This window comes from Globicephala melas, chromosome 2, assembly GCF_963455315.2.
Source record: "Globicephala melas chromosome 2, mGloMel1.2, whole genome shotgun sequence".
Taxonomy (NCBI): Eukaryota; Metazoa; Chordata; class Mammalia; order Artiodactyla; family Delphinidae; genus Globicephala; species Globicephala melas.
The window spans coordinates 70,110,206-70,128,610 of NC_083315.2; the positions used below are offsets into that span (position 1 = coordinate 70,110,206).

The 18,405-nt window shown below is 37.7% G+C and overlaps 1 protein-coding gene across 1 annotated transcript in view; it reads left to right on the plus strand.

Annotated features, from left to right (window-relative positions):
* The window catches only part of HERC1 (HECT and RLD domain containing E3 ubiquitin protein ligase family member 1), a 215,321-nt gene that overhangs the window by 121,841 nt on the left and 75,075 nt on the right, over positions 1–18,405 (plus strand). The window contains exons 31-38 of the mRNA XM_060294157.1: positions 1,664–1,819; positions 3,701–3,807; positions 4,347–4,457; positions 7,185–7,361; positions 12,006–12,245; positions 12,626–12,709; positions 14,512–15,032; positions 17,086–17,861. Coding sequence (XP_060150140.1) covers positions 1,664–1,819; positions 3,701–3,807; positions 4,347–4,457; positions 7,185–7,361; positions 12,006–12,245; positions 12,626–12,709; positions 14,512–15,032; positions 17,086–17,861 — 2,172 coding nt within the window. The remainder of the gene's footprint in view (positions 1–1,663; positions 1,820–3,700; positions 3,808–4,346; positions 4,458–7,184; positions 7,362–12,005; positions 12,246–12,625; positions 12,710–14,511; positions 15,033–17,085; positions 17,862–18,405) is intronic.

Sequence of the window (18,405 nt, forward strand, 5' to 3'; positions counted from 1 at the left end):
CTATAGTGAACATTGTGGGAATTCCCTCGTGGTCCAGTGGGTAGGACTCTGTGCTTTTGCTGCTGAGGGTGCGGGTTCAAGCCCTGGTTGGGAAACTAAGATCTTGCAAGCTGCATGGCACAGCCAAAAAAAAAAAAAAAAAAAAAAAAAAAACTATAGTGAACATTGTATTTCAGTAGAACGTAAACCCTGAACAGAAGAACTACTATACATGTCTGTTATATATTAAGCGAAGAAAGGTCTAAAACTGGTCAGTTATTCAGTGTCTTATTACCATAATAAGCTCTGTAAAGGACTTAGAGCAGTGTCTAACACATAGTAAGAGCTCAGTAAATGTTAATGCTAATATTGGAATATTATAATAAATAATATTTAAACAAATAAAGTACTATTTAAATAATATTAATACTGTATAGCTAGGTGGGTGGATAAAGGAATATGCTGGGGATACAAAAATGACAAAACATTATCTCTGCCCTCAAGGACCTTCTAGGGAAATGAGGAAGGTAGATGTTTAAACAGATAATTACAGTGTAATACAATAAGCTCAGAAGAAATAGCTAAATCTCTTAGGGCAGAATCTAGGAGGATGTATGAGTCTGATTTAGGTCTAGCTTTTGGTTTCAGAGGCTGAACCTCTGGCAAGTTACTTCTTCTTTATATAGCAAGTATGTAGCTTATACAAAGAGCATGGACAGACTCACAGGGTATGATAAAATAAAAACAGGCTTTTAATGCCACCTCCCTTTTTCCTGAGATCCAGTTTGGGGATACAGGGTTGTTCAGGTAATAGTTTCTTACCACTCTGTTGAGTACTGCACATATGGATGGCAGGGAAGACCCAGTAGAGTTACTTCTCAGCCTATAGCTCCCCAAGAAAACTGGATCCTTCCATATCCAGTAAAAAAAAGAAACTGTGATGAATCTCAGTAGGTGTAACAGCAGACTGAGTCCACATCCATTCCTCTCAGGTTGCACCCATTCTGTTTATGGGGATGGCTGGGAGTGAGACTGATTCTAGTAAGCGGTGGCCAGGCATTCAGAGGCAGGTGGACCAGGTATTAATAATTCCACATACTCTTTAAAATACTTAACTGAAAGTAAGGTATACTCTTCATTTCAAACATAGTACTGATACTGAAACACAGACTGTATCATCAAGTTGTATTAACCAGCTTTATATTTAAGGTCTCCAGGCTTTAATTAATTTAATTAATTTAGTGTCTTGTTACAGAAATACTTGCTGGGAGTGAGAGTGGGGTAGGATGGAGGCCTCCTAAAAGAGATTTTCCCAGGGATCTCTACGAAGAGAGAAAGTTTCATGGAAGAGGTAGCTTTGAACTGGATTTTGAAGGAATGTGTAGGAACAAGGTTGGAGTGAGATATAGTTACCTAGGGCAGGCTAATAATTTTATATTCTTCAAACTAATATAATAAATGTTTGTATATTAGCAAAGACTAAAGAAGTAAAGAAGAGGTAGAGTACTGGCTTTGAGTGGGTCTTAGCCAGGCTAGGGACAACCTGTCAGTTAGCCAGGCTAACTGACAACCTAGGTTTTGAATTAGGTGTGTGCTTACTGCATTCTAAATGTAAGTTATTTGATATAAGACTGTTTCCTGTTGGCTTTTGGTTGTAATGTAAACTTGTCTGTTCACTCTTTAGTTGCTCTTAGGAAACAACGTGCAGCCGAACTGCATCTGGGGGATTTTCTAGTTTTTCTCCGCAGAGTTGTATCTTCAAAAGCAATTCAGTCAAAAATGGCTTCCCCAAAGTGGACAGAGGTGCTTTTAAATATAGCATCTCAGAAATGTTCTTCAGGTATGTGACCTTTGTCTTATTTTACAGTATTTTGTACATCACGTGTGTTTTATTCAGATAACAACATTGGATACTTGACCTTGATTTTAAGCCTTTTCTTTCTTGTTTTATGAGTACTTATTTGATTGAAATAAAAGTAATCTCAGGAGTAAAAACTGGGAGGAATTAATAATAGAAGGTAGCACTGGAGAAGATCGTGGATTTAATGCAGAGAACTTGGCTCTAGTTCAGATTACAGTAATAAAAATAAGCAGAGAACATCCTGTTTAATATGATAATTTGACACAGATTTTGAGTTTACTTCTTGGATTATCAAAATGCAGATTGGAGTTTGTCTATTCTTTCTTATCATGATATGATTTCTGTTGCCTTGATTTGTAACTTCTGATTGTATGCTATCTCTGAGAGTTCTTTATAATAAGCTTAATTCCTGGTTCTTAGCCTAAAAGTCTGGTCTGCTTGCATAGATTACTATCAGTCCTTTCCTAATCTGTTTTTTTTTATTGTGATAAATATACATAAAATAAAATTTACCATTTTAACCACTTAAGTGTACAATTCAGTGACAGTAAGTACATTCACAGTGTTGCTCAACCATCGCTACTCTCCATTTCCAGAACTTTCTCATCATCCCTAGTCTTTCTTAAATGTGCTGAAACATAATATAGTCTTCTATGGTACATGCTGTTTTATATGTGTACACTCTCAATATAGTTGATTGGTGTTTCTTTTTACTTTTTTTAATGTGTATTCAATTTTTTAAAAATTCAGATCCTGTATCTTTGTTTTAAGATTGGCATAAACAAAAAAAGAATACAGACAACTTATTATTAACATAACAGCTGCAGTTATTAACTGCAAAAATACAGTAAAATGGAGTCATACTAAATGTTAGTGTTCTTACAGCAGAATTATCCCAGTCATTTTGTGGTAGCAAATTCTGGCAAGAAATTCATTTGTTGTTAAAAGTATTTAAAGAATTTCCAAAACTGATCAGCTGTGCTGCAAATAAAACAGCAGTTTATTCAAAAGAGCCCTTACCTTTCTCTTATTTTCTTAAAAGATCTGCCATTTACAGGTAACTACTGTTTTCAGATCAGTTGTTCAAACCAGGGTTCTTCTGTAAATACACATCTTAGCTTTATATATAGTAAGTTTATACTCATTTTCCCAATAGTTTTTCTTAACTAGTGTAAGTTACAATAGCTTTTTTTTCTCCTTTAATAAGGTAAGCCTTCTATAATATTGATTAAGTTCTTAGAGCATGAAGAAAAATCAGATATTCATTTATTTCTACTGGTTGTATTGTAGTAATGGATAGAAAAAAGAGCATCAGTATCCTGTCTCTACCTTTGCTTACTTTAGAAAAGTACAAACTGCTTACTCCCCATTAATCCTGTGAGTCCGTCAGGGCATAGATGAAGTCAGAAGCAATTAAAGGCGATGATAAGCCTGAGCTTTAGAGATTAACAGACCTGTCATTTACAATCCTACTTCTGTCTCTACTGAGCTGTGTGGCTTTGGTCAAGTTACTTAACTTCTCTGAGCCTCAGTTTCCTCATCAGTAAAATAGGGATATAATGTAGGATTTGTGAGGATCAACAGAGTTATTAATGTGTATGAAATGCATAGCACAGTACTTGTCACAGGTAGTTATTATAGTGCTGTTCCCTTACATACATAAAAACTGAAACAGAAACATGGATATTCATATACATTAATGGATATGGGATGAATCCAGAATTCTTGTGATAAAATGCTGAAGTGAAGTCTGTTCCATCCTAAATACTTAGCAGCCTCAGAGATTTTTTTCAAGAGGTTTATTTAAACTTTGAATTTAAGTCACATTTATAATAAGAAAATGTCTTTTTCCCCCTCCAGGAATTCCTCTAGTTGGTAACTTAAGAACGAGGCTCCTTGCACTTCATGTCCTTGAGGCTGTGCTACCAGCTTGTGAATCTGGTGTAGAAGATGATCAAATGGCCCAGGTTTCTATTTTTAAAGTTATTAGAAGATGTTCTTTACATGTGCAACATGATGCACCGAAAATCTAAACTCATGGTCTCTTCAGTTGTAAATGTGTCATTTATTCAATAGCATGACTTCCACTTCTGAGATTGCTTTTTTAATTTTTTCATCTCTAAGCAAGGAGAAAGAGAAATTAAGTGAGTTATGGGACGTGAGGAGTAGTGGTATAGTGAATACTTTCAAGATCAGAAAGAAAGGAAAATTTGTGGAATTTCTTCCTAGGTGTGGGCATCTAGAGAGAGAAAGATATGAGGCTGCATGGCCTCATCAGAGGTCCATATAGTGGGGCAACATGAGGACAGTCGAACCCACTTTGTAGTGGGTAATGGTCTTTCTAAAAAATGATATTTAACTTGCATCCACCCAAAGTAGCTGTCAGACATTGGTATAATTAAATCTTACATGTGACTTAATATTATAGTTACATGATTTATCTTTTCTAAAAATAGTTAAAATGATCCTTTACAAATTTTATCATTCTTTTTCCTTCAATAAATAGGTTGTTGAACATCTGTTTTCCCTCCTGTCGGATTGTATGTGGGAGACACCCATTGCTCAGGCCAAACATGCTATTCAGATAAAGGAAAAAGAAGAAGAAATAAAATTACAGGTACTTGATTCTTCCAAAAAGGTATTTTTAGACAGACGTGAATATCTTGTCACCTGTCTCTGGATCCTTTCTCCTTTGACTTTGTTCTATCAGTTACTCAGTCTCTTCTTTGTACTGCGTCTCTTTCTCCACTGGTTCTTTCCCCTCAGTTTATAAACATCTCTTATTCCCACCCTTCTAAATTTCTTTTTTATCCATGAAGCCTTCCCTATATTCTCTCATCCTTCATTGCTAAGCTTCTGGGAAGAGTAATCTTGTGTATGTTTAAGTCACTTCCTTACTTCTCATTATCTCTTCAGCCCAATTGTTTATCTTCCATCAAAGCACTGAAATTAAATGACAGAGGTAGGTGTTATTGGTAATACAGTGTATGGCTTTTTATCCACAGCTTACTTGACCTCTGGAAACTCTAGCCTTCTGTTGTTTTCAAAACACTACTTTCTCCCAGATCCCCTCTGCCAATCCTTGATTCCCTCTGGAGGCATCTCTTCTTTGGTGTGACTTTCTCCTTGCCTCCATCCCAAATTCCATTGTTCCTCAGAGTTCTGTCTTTAGCTTTTCCAGCAGTCTCAGTCATACCCACGACCATTTTCACTACATGCACTGCCTTCCAAACTTGAATGATAGCCCACGTGTCTCTCCTTCAAACCTTTCTCCTTTTCTTCCTATCCCATTTTTATTGGTGGCACTAACATTCAACTAGCTTTTCAAACCTGAATTCCTGGGAATTCTCCTAATGTCCCCACCCATGTGGTCCCTAGAACTCATTGATTTTTACCTCCTAAATAGTTCTTGAATCCATCCATCTAGCTACCTTAATCTTTCTATCAGTTTTCATGATTCCACACTTTTTCTGGCTTTCCTTCTGTCCCAGTACAATGGCCTCTTCTCATCCTCTTCTATTTATACTTCCTCTTCTATTTAATCTGACTGCTGGAGTATCCCAAGGCTTGGTCCCAAGACCCCTTTTTTCCTTCAACTGTCACCTCCATTCCATTTCCTATAGCCAGCAAAACCTTATTCAGATCCGTATGCCATTGATTTTTAATTCCTTTTTTGACATTTTTCCTGAATTCCAGACATATACCCGTCTTCTACTTGCCTTACAACTTGAATAATAGTGTAATAGGTCTCTCATACTTAGTAGCATCCTTAGTTCTGTTACATCTTGTTCCTTCCCCAGGCTTTCCCATCTTTCCTAGTAAGCGACTCAACCAAAAAACCAAAGAGTCATCCTTGATTCCTCTCTTTCTATCACACACACCCACATTTTCTTTGTACAATCTCCAAGTCCTGTTGACTTCTCTGTTAAGACTTAACTTGAATTTTACACCTCCTCATTCCTCTGCCATCACCCTACTCGAAGCCACTACCATCTCTGGCCTGGATTATGCAATATTCTCCTAACTGGTCTTTCTGCTTCCGTTGTTAACTCCCTATAGTCCATTCTCTACACAGGAGCCAGTGTGATCTTTTAACATTGTAAATCAGAGCATGTTCGTCCTCTGCTTAAAAAACCCACCAGTGGTTTTTAATCATTCTTGGGATAAATTCTAGAACTCCTTGTTCTCTCCTCTTTGCTCACTACACTGTGAACAACTTGCCTTCTTCCTGTTTCTTGAACACACTAAGCTTGTTCCTTCCTTTGGTCTTTGTGCCAGCTATTCTCTTTGCCTAGAATACTTCCCTCAGATATGTTTCTCAGAAGTCAACTTATTATTCATGTCTCAACTTAATTATCACTTCTTCATTGTACTTTCCTGATCCTCATTCTAGAGTCAGTTGCCACACAGTCTTTATCACATCACCTTTTTTGATTTCAGCATAGCACTTATTACCTGCTATTTCCTTGTTTATTTTCTATCTCCACCTTGTAAAATATAAGTTCTATGAGAGCAGAGACGTTATCTGTTTAGTATACTGCCGAGTGTATAGGACCTGGTATAGTGCCTGTTACATAGTAGATGCTTATTAAATACCCATTGAGCAAATGAATGAATTTAAGTTCTCAGTATTTTTTACCTGAACTCTTGCAGTAAACTCCTGATTGTTCTCTCTGCTTTCATCCTGTATGCTCCTGGTAAAACAATGTTTATAAAACATAGATCTGATAGTAGTTCCTCTATATAAATCATTCTTTGTAGGCACTCCCTATTGTCTAGAGTAAAGATTAAATTTAGAATGGCATTGAAGGCCTTCCATGATTTTGTTCCTTCTTCTCTTTCTAGTTCCTTGTTCTCTTTCAGTCTCATCCTCCCGATATTCCATACTGCTTGCAATTCTTTAAATCAGTGAACTCTGTTTCACCTCCATGACTTGGCACATGCTGTACATACTGTCTTAAATTTCTTTCTCTACTTTGATCGGCTGCTTAATGCCTTCTCACCGTTCAGGATTCAGCTCAGAAGTCATCCTCTTTTGAATGCTTACCTTATCCTTCTCAAGCCTGCTTAGAAACTTACACTTATATGTTTCTGCTATACCTGTCATGTAACTTCTTTTATTCTCTCACTACAATACCGGTGTTATTTATTTGTCTCTCTGTCCCCTGACTGAGCTGTAAGCTCTTCATGGGCAGGGACCATGCTGTATGTATGATTGTGTTCCATTGTCTGCACAGTAACTAGTACATAGTAGATAATAAATATTTGTGGAATCAACCCAAGGAGATCTCAGGAACTGAATCTGAGTTAGTTTAAAATACTGACCCAGTTTCCTTTCTGGTAGAAGCAGGGAGAGTTGGAGGAAGAAGATGAGAATCTTCCTATACAAGAAGTATCCTTTGACCCAGAGAAAGCTCAGTGTTGCATAGTGGAGAATGGACAGATCTTAACTCATGGCAGTGGAGGAAAAGGATATGGATTGGCGTCAACTGGAGTAACTTCTGGGTGCTATCAGTGGAAGGTACGTAGAATTCCAAGTAGTTTTTAAAAGAATTTTATTTTTTTAGTACTTTCCTCCTAGGTTATTATAAAAAAGTATGGAAAGACTATTAAAAAAATCATCTTATGTAAATGTTCTATTACTATGTAAGATTTTAACATAAATGGAAACTCAGTGAAGGATATCCCTGTATTATTTTTGTAACTCTCCTGTAATTGTAAAATTACCTCAAAAATTTTTTTAAGTGTAAGGTTGAAAAATCATAATCATCCCTTCCATGAGGGGTCACACAGTGCACACCCAGCAATGAAAATGCAGTAACATATGTGTGATGTTTCTTCCTGGGAGAGCGTATTAGAGACTGAGTGCCCAACATTTTTATTGAGCGCTGGTCACATACTCTCTGCCTGGCCTTTTTTAGATTCCCAGAAAGAAAGCGGGTTTTTAGCCTAAACCATATTGTCATATAGTCTAAGCACAATAAGCCACCAATATCAGGGAGATTTTTTATCAGTGTAGGGAACTATTTACCAGATAAGTTCCCAGGTGCCAGCCAAGGACCAACATTGCAAGCAGACATTTCTAAGGATAGCAATCTCTGCTGTGCTCTTTTTTGCACAGTCCACCTCCTTGGCTGGCTCCTGGCCACAGTGTTTTTACAATAAAAGTAATATTATTATCTGGTAGGACCCCAGACAGCAGGGTGAGACTGACCTCCAGTACTGACTTCAGGGGTCTTAGACTTAGCCAGTTAAAACAAATCTCATTAATTGTAAAGGTCTATCTTAAAAAGTCAAGTGACTTTGTCTTTAAATTTAGCACAGCACAACTCTGGGCAGTCCAGGGATCAGAATAGAGTGCATACACAAAAAGTACAATTCCAGAGGTCATACGTGGTATCCCTGGAAATGAGTTTATAATTGTTAAGATATCCCTAATCAGGATATACAGTAGTCAGGCAGAACAAGTTAACAGGACCCCAATGTGATCTCCCATCAGGGGGCCTCCCACCTTCTGTTCCCACTGCAGTCTAAGTAATTTAATTGAGTGCTTGGTTTCAGAGGGACTGCCTCTGAAGGACAGTTTGTTAAATGGTTTTGTCTGTGACATTTTATCTGCCTTAAGAGTTTGGATGACATCTGGAGGTGTTCTGTGGAAATTCCATGACCTGGGGTCACCCCCTACTTCTTATAGCCTGTCAGGTATAAGGCTCAAAAGTTAGTTTGAATTTAAAGTGCTCTATGCATGTGGCTGATTTCACTTTGTTGTGCAACAGAAACTTAACACAGTATTGTGAAGTAATTATACTCCAATAAAGATCTATTAAAAAAAAAAAACACAAAAAACAGCTTTCTTGACAGCATGGCTTTTTTCCACCCCGGGAGGAGGAGCAGTTCCGAAAAAACAATGATCATTTATGCCCTCCGTCGTCTTCCACACTTTCCCAGGGCCTGGGTTGTTTTTTTTTTTTTTTCCCCCTCCCCGCCCCCACCGTTATTCTAAAATCAGTGTTTCCCATTTACTTATTATAACTTCAGGTCTTCTCAGTCATTTTTTATCTCCATCTAGACCTTTTGTCCAGAAGGGTTAGGTACAAGAGGGACAAAAGAATTTCCACACGAAAACTTTTTTTTTTCTTAACAAAAATGTTTTTATATTGATACAACTTAACCAGAAAGGTTAGCAATTGGTCAGGACAAAATCCCAATTAAAAAAATTGTTTTCCAGAATAGGTTTACAAAACCTTCTACGCCTTTTATCCTAATCATTTATCCAGTGAGCAGCCTAGGAAGGATGAGTCTTTTTCTGGGGAGAGCTTCATTTAATAAACTGTCTTACTAGGCGTGTGTATCAGATATTGAATCAAGCTATCAGTCTGTTGTTGCAAACTACGACTAGTCCAAAAAGCTGAACATAATAAGTCAGCAGCAGTGAGACCTCCCCAAGAAGAGATCAAGAGTCCAGTCTGTTATAAGAGTGGACATAGAGGTCATGCACCCTTGGGTATGCCCTCCTCCAACTTTCAGCTTTCGGTAAGAATCAAAGTTAGGAATGTAATCAGTTTCTATGTCAGAAATAAAAAGCCAATCAGCAGCTCAAATTAGATGGCTATCAAAAGAACAGGCCCTTTCCCAGGGGCGTGTATAAGAGACCTGGACAGTACAGCTAGAATCCATGTAGTTTTCAGTTTATGGCTGCACCAACTAAATATTCACCAGCCCCCCGTCTGGTTTTTGTTCATTAGGCTGGTGCCTGATTTTAGTTGAACACAGCTCATGTTGGGTTGAAACAGCCCATAGCAGACAGTATGAGGTTTTAACTTAGAGGCAGGTCCAGGCAGTTGGAAGTTGTGAATTGAGGATTCTATAAAATTGGCAACTTTTGGGGGCAGCAATAAAGCCTAAATGCTGTAGGATCAGACAGCTGCATTTTAAGTCTAAGTGACGAGCAAGCCTTTCCTAAGCTCTTTTTGCCTTCTCAATCTTAGAGTACAAATTTACCCACTCAAAAATATGCATTTCAGGCTAGAAAATCATCAGCCTGTAAGGGTCAGACATCTGATTTTATAAGAACTAATTGGCAACTAACAACTGCTTTTTAAAACTCTCAAAGTATATTTCTATGTGGAGAGTGCCACTCCTTTATTTTGTCTCCCTTTTTTTCTAGCAGTTCTAATAGGCAAAAATCATAACAAAAAATCATCAGTTATGGAGGCTTGTTTTGTTTCCAGTACTCAAAGAATTTAGGTTCCGATCTACTCACCTGGGGCAAAAAGCGAGGACGTTGTATCCCACTGACTTTTCCTTCGCAGCTTTTACTTATCAGGATGATCTCTTAGTATTTTTGAAGTTACAAGCATATAACGTTTTACATCATTTTTTATCATACATCTAGATGCAGTAGCCACAAAGTGAAGCTGTTGTATAAAATTTACTTTTCCCTTTTCCCTCAGATCTCAAGTTTATTCAGACCCCTAGCAGTAAATTTAGCATTTTTAGGGTTAATTGGTTGGGCCAGGGCACTGGTACAGCAGTGACAGCATCTAGGCTAAAGAAAATCGCTGGAGTCTTGTCTTTTCTTTTCTTCTTTTCTCTCTGTCCCTTTCTCCATTTCTCCATTTTTCCCTCTCTTTCATCTATTTAAAGTTTTACTCCAGCCCTGGGAACTGATTTAAATAACCTTTTCTCCTCTCACTTGGAGGAAAGAGCAACACATACTTTTAATACTTTTGGTCTACCCAAAACTCATCTTTAGGAATTTTTGAACTTTTCCCCCTCCCACCTGGACAAGAGAGCAGCTGCAAGCTAATGTTTATGCTTTGGCCCGTCCAAAGCCCATGTGTGAGAATGCTTGGGCTCTCTTTCTCTTCCCACCTAGAGGAGAGAACAGCACAAATTTTCTTCTGGCTGCTCTTTCCCCCTCACTTTAGCTTACAGGGCCAAAAGCAGCCAGGGGACCCAGTGAGCCAACACTCCTGGGGTTGGATCTATTAGTTTTGAATTCCATAGGTAACTTTTACCTCTCACAACAGATAGCCACTCACCTGCTGCTTCATAACACGTGTAACCCCATAGCCACTAGAGTTTTGTCTTTCCCCAGTTCTATCTCTCTCTCTTTTTCCCAAATATATAATTATATTTTAATGACTTAGAGTTGTTCTAGTGGAGCTCACGTTGCCACCATTTTGTCAGAGGTCCTGAAGGTGACCCCCATGTTCAAAGATTTGATAGAAGGACTCATAGGACTCAGTATTATCATTGTACTCATGATGACTGGGGTTTATTATAACAAGGTAGTAAGGATACATAACTGGATAATAAGGAGAAAAGACACAGGTGACATCTGGAGGAATCCACGTGGAGGCTTCCCTATGTTCTCTCCCTCCCATGAAGGGTCACATGGACTGCAGTCTTGTCCCAGCAAGAAAATGCAGCAACATGTGTGTGATGTTTTAGGGAACCCCCTTAGAGACTTAGTTCCCAAGATTTTTACTGGAGACTGATCATGAAGGTATCCTCTGCCTGGCATGTACCAAAACCCCAGCTCCCAAAAGGAAAGTTTGTGTTCAGTGTAAACCACATTGTTTGTTCAAACATTCTTGTCCTGGTGAGCCACCCGAATCAGTTTGGGAAAGTTTTCTAACGGTGTAGGAAACTGTATACAAGTCGAATTCCCAGATACTAGCCAAGGGCCAGTGTTACAAGCATGCCTTTTTAAAGACAGCAGTCTCAGGCCTGCTGTATTAACTCTTTTCCGCACAGAAGTATACACAAGAGAGTAGTTAGAAAATTTGTATAAAGAATTGAAGCTTTCCATTAATAATTTTCTGGACTGGATGTACTTCCTCAGCTTCATAATTGAGATGTAAGTTAAAATTGTTTATTTTAAATAAATACTCAAAGGTTATTCTAAATGTTCTACAAGATAAAGATTAAATCTGTCTTAAAATCTTTACAAAATCATGAAATGTCTTAAAATCTTTACAAAATCATGAAATTATTTCATTTGTATGTTATTTTCACTTAAGCTGAAAATATGTTTATTTATATTTTCATAAATGCATAAATATTATTTACAAACATATTCCCCAGTATGGCTTTATACAGTTAATAGTATATAAACAAGTTTTTTGAATATTAGTGAACATTACCACTTTCATTTTAGTTTTACATTGTGAAGGAAAACAGAGGTAATGAAGGCACCTGTGTTGGAGTTTCTCGCTGGCCAGTACATGACTTTAACCACCGTACTACCTCGGATATGTGGCTCTATAGGGCCTACAGTGGTAACCTCTATCACAATGGAGAACAGACTCTGACATTGTCCAGCTTTACTCAAGGAGATTTCATTACCTGTGTGTTAGACATGGAAGCCAGGACCATTTCCTTTGGGAAAAATGGAGAGGTACTGAAACTCATTCAGAAGTATTGCATGTTTTCCTGTTTTTATTTATCCTCAGCTCAGTTATTCAGGTACTGACTATTCAGTTTATAGATTATTTTCTCTTCTCTGCTTTTTCTCTAATACCTTTCTGTTCTTATAATATTTATCAGCACCAAAAAAAAAAAAGTAAAATCCCAGGAAGATTGTTGAAACAGAGGAACAAATTAAGGTCATTTATTATATGTGGAATTTCCTTAGCAAGGTTAGCAAGGTTAATTGAGATTTGGCTCTAGTAACTTACTCTGTCTCATCAGAGCTTTGAATCTTAATGTGTATTGGATATTATCAATTAAAAAAAAATTTTGTTTCCTTTTTTTCCCATCACCTCTGCCACACTATAGGAACCCAAATTAGCTTTTGAAGATGTGGATGCAGCAGAGTTGTACCCATGCGTAATGTTCTATAGTAGCAACCCAGGGGAAAAGGTAATGAAACCTCAAACCTTTATAATTAAGCATAAAGGATATTTGTCATTTTTTATTAATATTTGTTAACATCAGAGTTCACAGAAATAATAAGCTATTTCTGCCATTAAAAGTACTTGCTCAGATAATTTACTCTTTCAGATGAAGGTTAGATTACTTTTAGAAGTTGCCTTTGCTCTTTATTAAGGCACTATTTGATATTCTGGTAATTTGAATATAGTGAGTCAACTTTCAAACATATGTGCAATTATAGGAATTATAGGAAATAGTTTAGGGATAATCTGGTTTATTGGCAGTTGTGCATATGAGAGAGAAATCTAAAAATAATCTTCATTGTAATCAGATACCATTAGGTGAATAATGGAGGTTTCAGTTATGATGGGGAAGCTGCCTTTCATTCATTCAGCTGAGAGGGTTCTCAGACCTTGTAGATGGTGTAAATTTGAACCTTAAACCTTCAGGAGGACAATATTAAAGAGATAACCCTCTCATTAAAAACTTTTTTTTCTCCTCGTGTAAAACCCAGTTAGAGAGAAACTTCTTTGTGGTCTCCCTGTGGGTTGATTTGTTTTCTACCCCATCCTTTTACTTGAGGATATAACGTCAAGTAAAAGTAGCCTAGGTCTGGTCTCCGGAATTTCTAGTTAATTTTTAGTAGAAAGTTTTCAAGCCATCTCATATATAATGTGTCTGTAATGGAAGTGCTAGATTTGGTAAACTCTAACCATGAAAGTTACCATTTATTCTGGGCTTTTAATATATTTTTAAAATTTTCAAGGAGGTATAATTTCAAGCTAGCCATTCATGAGAGAGGGGAACTGCTTCTTGAACCAGGTCGTCAACAAAACTGAACTGGAAATGAAATAAAGAGGCAACCCACTACCTGCTTTTATCCCTTTCCCTGATGATATTCTTGCAGCCCAGAATAGGTACTGGTACGTTCTGGTTAGAATGATGGCCTATTGCTCCCTAACATTTGTGAACCTTGAAGGAATTAATTTAACCATAGGCTTTGTATCAATCACTTTATTCTACCCAGAAGCCTTTTCTGACTTCAGAATCTGATAAAAAACAATACTAATAATAGTTGACATTTTTTGAACATTTACTGGGTGTCTGGCACTGTACTGATAAGCACTTTATGTGCATAGTCTAATTTAATCTTTAATATAGTAAGAGATAGATACTGTTATTAGTGCCGATTTTTTTTTCAGTTGAAAAAGCTGAGGTTAGTGAAATTAAATGATTTCCAAAAATTACACACAGAATTAAGATTTTAACCCAAGTCTTGCTCTTCTTTCAGCCTCTATGTCTTATTTGAAATGCGTGTCCAGATTGGGAATATACCAATTTTCTAGCCTTGTGATTTTATCTTTGTGCCCCTGGAACAATATGAGATGGTCCCAGGACTTGTTATTATTCTGGTGTCTTGAGGACTAGAGTGGATAGATCCTCAAGACTTTTCCGGGGGGTGGGGGTTGGTGCTAAATGGAGTCAGTCACATACACCTTGGTCTATATCTATCTTTTGGGTGGCCACAACAGCACTCCTGCTCACAGACTGCACGCAGTTTAAATGACAGGGTAGCTTATTTCACAGGACCATACTGCTACTAACTTCAGTAGAACTGTAATATTTGTTCACTCCTTATTGGGGGCCAATAGTATAATACACATGTATCAGGAGACCAAATACTAGTTCCACATGGGATTCATGTGCTAGAATTTATAGTATTATAATTTACAGAATTAATAGTTTAGGAGAACTATTAATAATCACACATTTGCTACCCTCTTTTATAGGTGAAAATTTGTGATATGCAGATGCGTGGCACACCACGAGACTTACTTCCAGGAGACCCCATTTGTAGTCCAGTAGCAGCAGTGCTGGCAGAGGCCACTATTCAGCTTATTCGTATCCTTCATCGAACAGACCGTTGGACTTACTGCATTAACAAAAAAATGATGGAAAGGCTACACAAAATTAAGATATGTATTAAAGATTCAGGTCAGAAGCTAAAGAAAAGCCGCTCGGTTCAAAGCCGAGAGGAAAATGAAATGAGAGAGGAGAAGGAGAGCAAAGAGGAAGAGAAAGGTAAACACAATAGACATGGCCTTGCTGACCTGTCAGAGCTGCAGCTGAGGACCCTTTGCATAGAGGTGTGGCCCGTGCTGGCAGTGATAGGAGGAGTTGATGCTGGTCTTAGAGTTGGAGGTCGGTGTGTTCACAAGCAAACTGGGCGCCATGCCACACTGCTGGGAGTGGTCAAGGAGGGCAGCACGTCTGCCAAAGTCCAATGGGATGAAGCAGAAATTACCATCAGGTATGATTTGTTGAGTTACACTTTCAGCAAATGAGTATTTATTGGTGAAATGGGCCATTGCCTATGGACAGTGAGTAATTATGTATTTTAGGTGAGCTGCCAATTAACTTTTTAAAATAATTTTTTTCATACATCTGGGTATGAGTACTGTGATTTCATAAAGGAATATTTCCCAGACTTGTGTTCCTTGGAATCCTAGTGGCTTGTAAAATATATAGTTTTTATTTTGTTTTGTGAAGAAATGGTAAGCTCACTAGTTTAGGTGTAACTGGGATCCTTCTTTCTGTTTTTCATTTGGCTTCCTCCTTTTTAATCATTTCCATTACACATTGGGACAGAAAAAAGCCAGTCAGCAGATCTGTCAGTTACATTTTATGTAGGAGGGCTTTGAATGTACAATGGGAACATTTGAGTGACTAAAATTAGGTTTTGGATTATCTGTGATTTTTAAGTATTCTTGCCTTTTTTTAAGCATATATTTCTATACCCTTAGTGTGCAACATGTTGGATGGGTATGAAAATTACATTTATTTGGCACAAACTGTGTGCTTAAAAGCATTTAGATGTGTTTGCAATCAGATAGGATTTGTGTGAAATAGAAACTTCATATGTTTAAAAGGAAGTATGTCAAGTATCTCAGTCGATAAGGGGACTCACTCATCTAATGACTGTACAGAATTATATCATTTGAAAACATGGATTTATTGATGATACTATGTAACTGTTCATTATACTGCTTAAAGTGATTCCATTGTTAATATGACATGGGACAGTATCAAAAACAGTGGTTCGGGCTTCCCTGGTGGCGCAGTGGTTGAGAGTCCGCCTGCCGATGCAGGGGACACGGGTTCATGCCCCGGTCCGGGAAGATCCCACATGCTGCAGAGCGGCTAGGCCCGTGAGCCATGGCCACTGAGCCTGCGCGTCCGGAGCCTGTGCTCCGCAACCGGAGAGGCCACAACAGTGAGAGGCCCGCGTACTGCAAAAAAAAACACACCAAAAAAACAAAACAGTGGTTCTTCAGTATTTTTTGGAGGTGGTACTGTCTTAGAATCTAATGATAGCTATGGACCCTCTCAGCTGAAAAATAACCATACATGAAGTTTACACACAATTTCAGGAGTTAATGGACTTCAAGCTAAGAAAGCAATGAAAATTTTACTTGTGAAAGTATCTGCCTTTTCTTTTATTCTTTGCCTTGTTTCGGAAAGGATTTATGATGCCTAATACGATATAGCAAAGTAATTAAATTAAAACCAACAAGAAAAATGACACAAAGGGAAAACAAGATTTGAAAAGTTAAGCTAGAACCAAGATTTCGGTTAATAGAACAAATGTATGCCACCAAACTTTGTATACTTGCTAAAGCTTTCTGTTCCAATTTGTTTAATTATAACATGTTTAAACTTATGGAAATTCTTGATGAATATCAGGAAATACGTGATCATGTTTTTGCTTAAATTAAATTAGAAGCATTTATTGAAGACTACAAAGTAATTTTTTTGAATGAAACAAAGTCTTATCTGGAACAGGTTATAAATGGCCGTTGCCCATATAATAAAGTAGATTTATTATGCAAACTTTCCAAATAGCTTACATCAGGGAGCGGCATACTACACCTGGCCCGGCTCCTTTTTTTGTAAATAAAGTTACATAGCCACACACATTCATTCAGGTTTATCAGTGGCTGTGCTCACACTATGATGGCAGGGTTGAAAGGTTGCAACAGAGATTATGTGGCTTCCAAGTCCTAAAATATTTACTGTTCGGCTCTTTACAGAAATTTTGCCAGTTCCTGGCTTATATTATATAATAATGAATATTCTTGTTTGAAAGCACATGAACATCTCATTGCTTTTGCGTTTAACATCACATCTCCCCATTTTCTCATAATAGATTCATTTTTCTGTTTGTAATGAGTTCTCTAGTTTGTGCAAATTATTCTCTGTACTGTGTACATGATACATCGTATTTTGTCTACATTATTTTCTGTACCTTCCTCTTGTCTATCCCTCACTTGCTTCTTCCTGTGTCATTCTGATCTTTATTAAAGCTTCCCAACTTTTTGGTCGCCTAGTGATACTCCATTGTATAATCTGGAACCCTGTGAACCGCTTCCTTTTGACGTGGCACGATTTCGAGGCCTGACGGCTTCTGTGTTGCTGGACCTCACATATCTGACTGGCATTCACGAAGACATGGGCAAACAGAGCACCAAGCGACATGAAAAGAAACACCGACATGAGTCTGAGGAGAAAGGGGATGTTGAGCAGAAAATTGAGAGTGAATCTGCTTTAGATACACGAACAGGCTTAACATCTGATGATGTTAAAAGTCAGGGTACCACAAGCTCCAAATCAGAAAACGAAATAGCTTCATTTTCTTTAGATTCAACAGTGCCAGGTGTGGAATCCCAACATCAAATAACAGAAGGAAAAAGAAAAAATCACGAACACATATCCAAAAACCATGACATAGCCCAGTCAGAAATCAGAGCAGTCCAGCTGTCCTATCTCTACCTCGGTGCTATGAAATCACTTAGTGCTCTTCTTGGCTGTAGTAAATATGCGGAACTGTTGCTGATACCAAAAGTTCTGGCTGAAAATGGCCACAACTCAGACTGTGCGAGCTCTCCAGTTGTTCATGAAGATGTGGAGATGCGTGCAGCCCTTCAGTTCTTGATGCGCCACATGGTGAAACGAGCAGTTATGCGGTCACCCATAAAGAGAGCCCTGGGATTAGCAGATCTGGAACGAGCTCAAGCCATGATCTATAAGTTAGTGGTCCATGGCCTTTTGGAAGACCAGTTTGGGGGCAAAATTAAGCAAGGTAAGTTATCTGATTTTTTAAATTTGTGCTCCGTGCTATTGAAATTATTCATAATTGTCAGAAGTGATACATTCTATTAAAGACTTATAAGTTTTGTTTTGGTTTTTTTTTGGCCAAAGCAATTTTCACATTTCCTTTGCAAGGAAAACAGTTCCTTTCTGTTCCTTTATATTAATAATCATCTGTCTACAGGCATACCTCATTTTATTGCGCTTCGCAGAGACTGCATTTTTTACAAATTGAAGGTTTGTGGCAACCCTGGGTTAGGCACATCTTTCAGTGCCATTTTTCCAACAGCATTTGCTTGCTTTGTGTCTCTGTCACATTTTGGTAATTCCACAATATTTCAAACTTTTTCATCATTATTATGTTTCTTATGGTGATCTGTGATCAGTGATCTTTGATGTTGCTACTGTGACTTGCTGAAGGCTTAGATGATGGTTAGCATTCTTTAGCAATGAAGTATTTTTTAATTAAGATATGTACATTGGTTTTGGGGTTTTTTTTTTAAGACATAATGCTGTTGCATACTTAACAGACTACA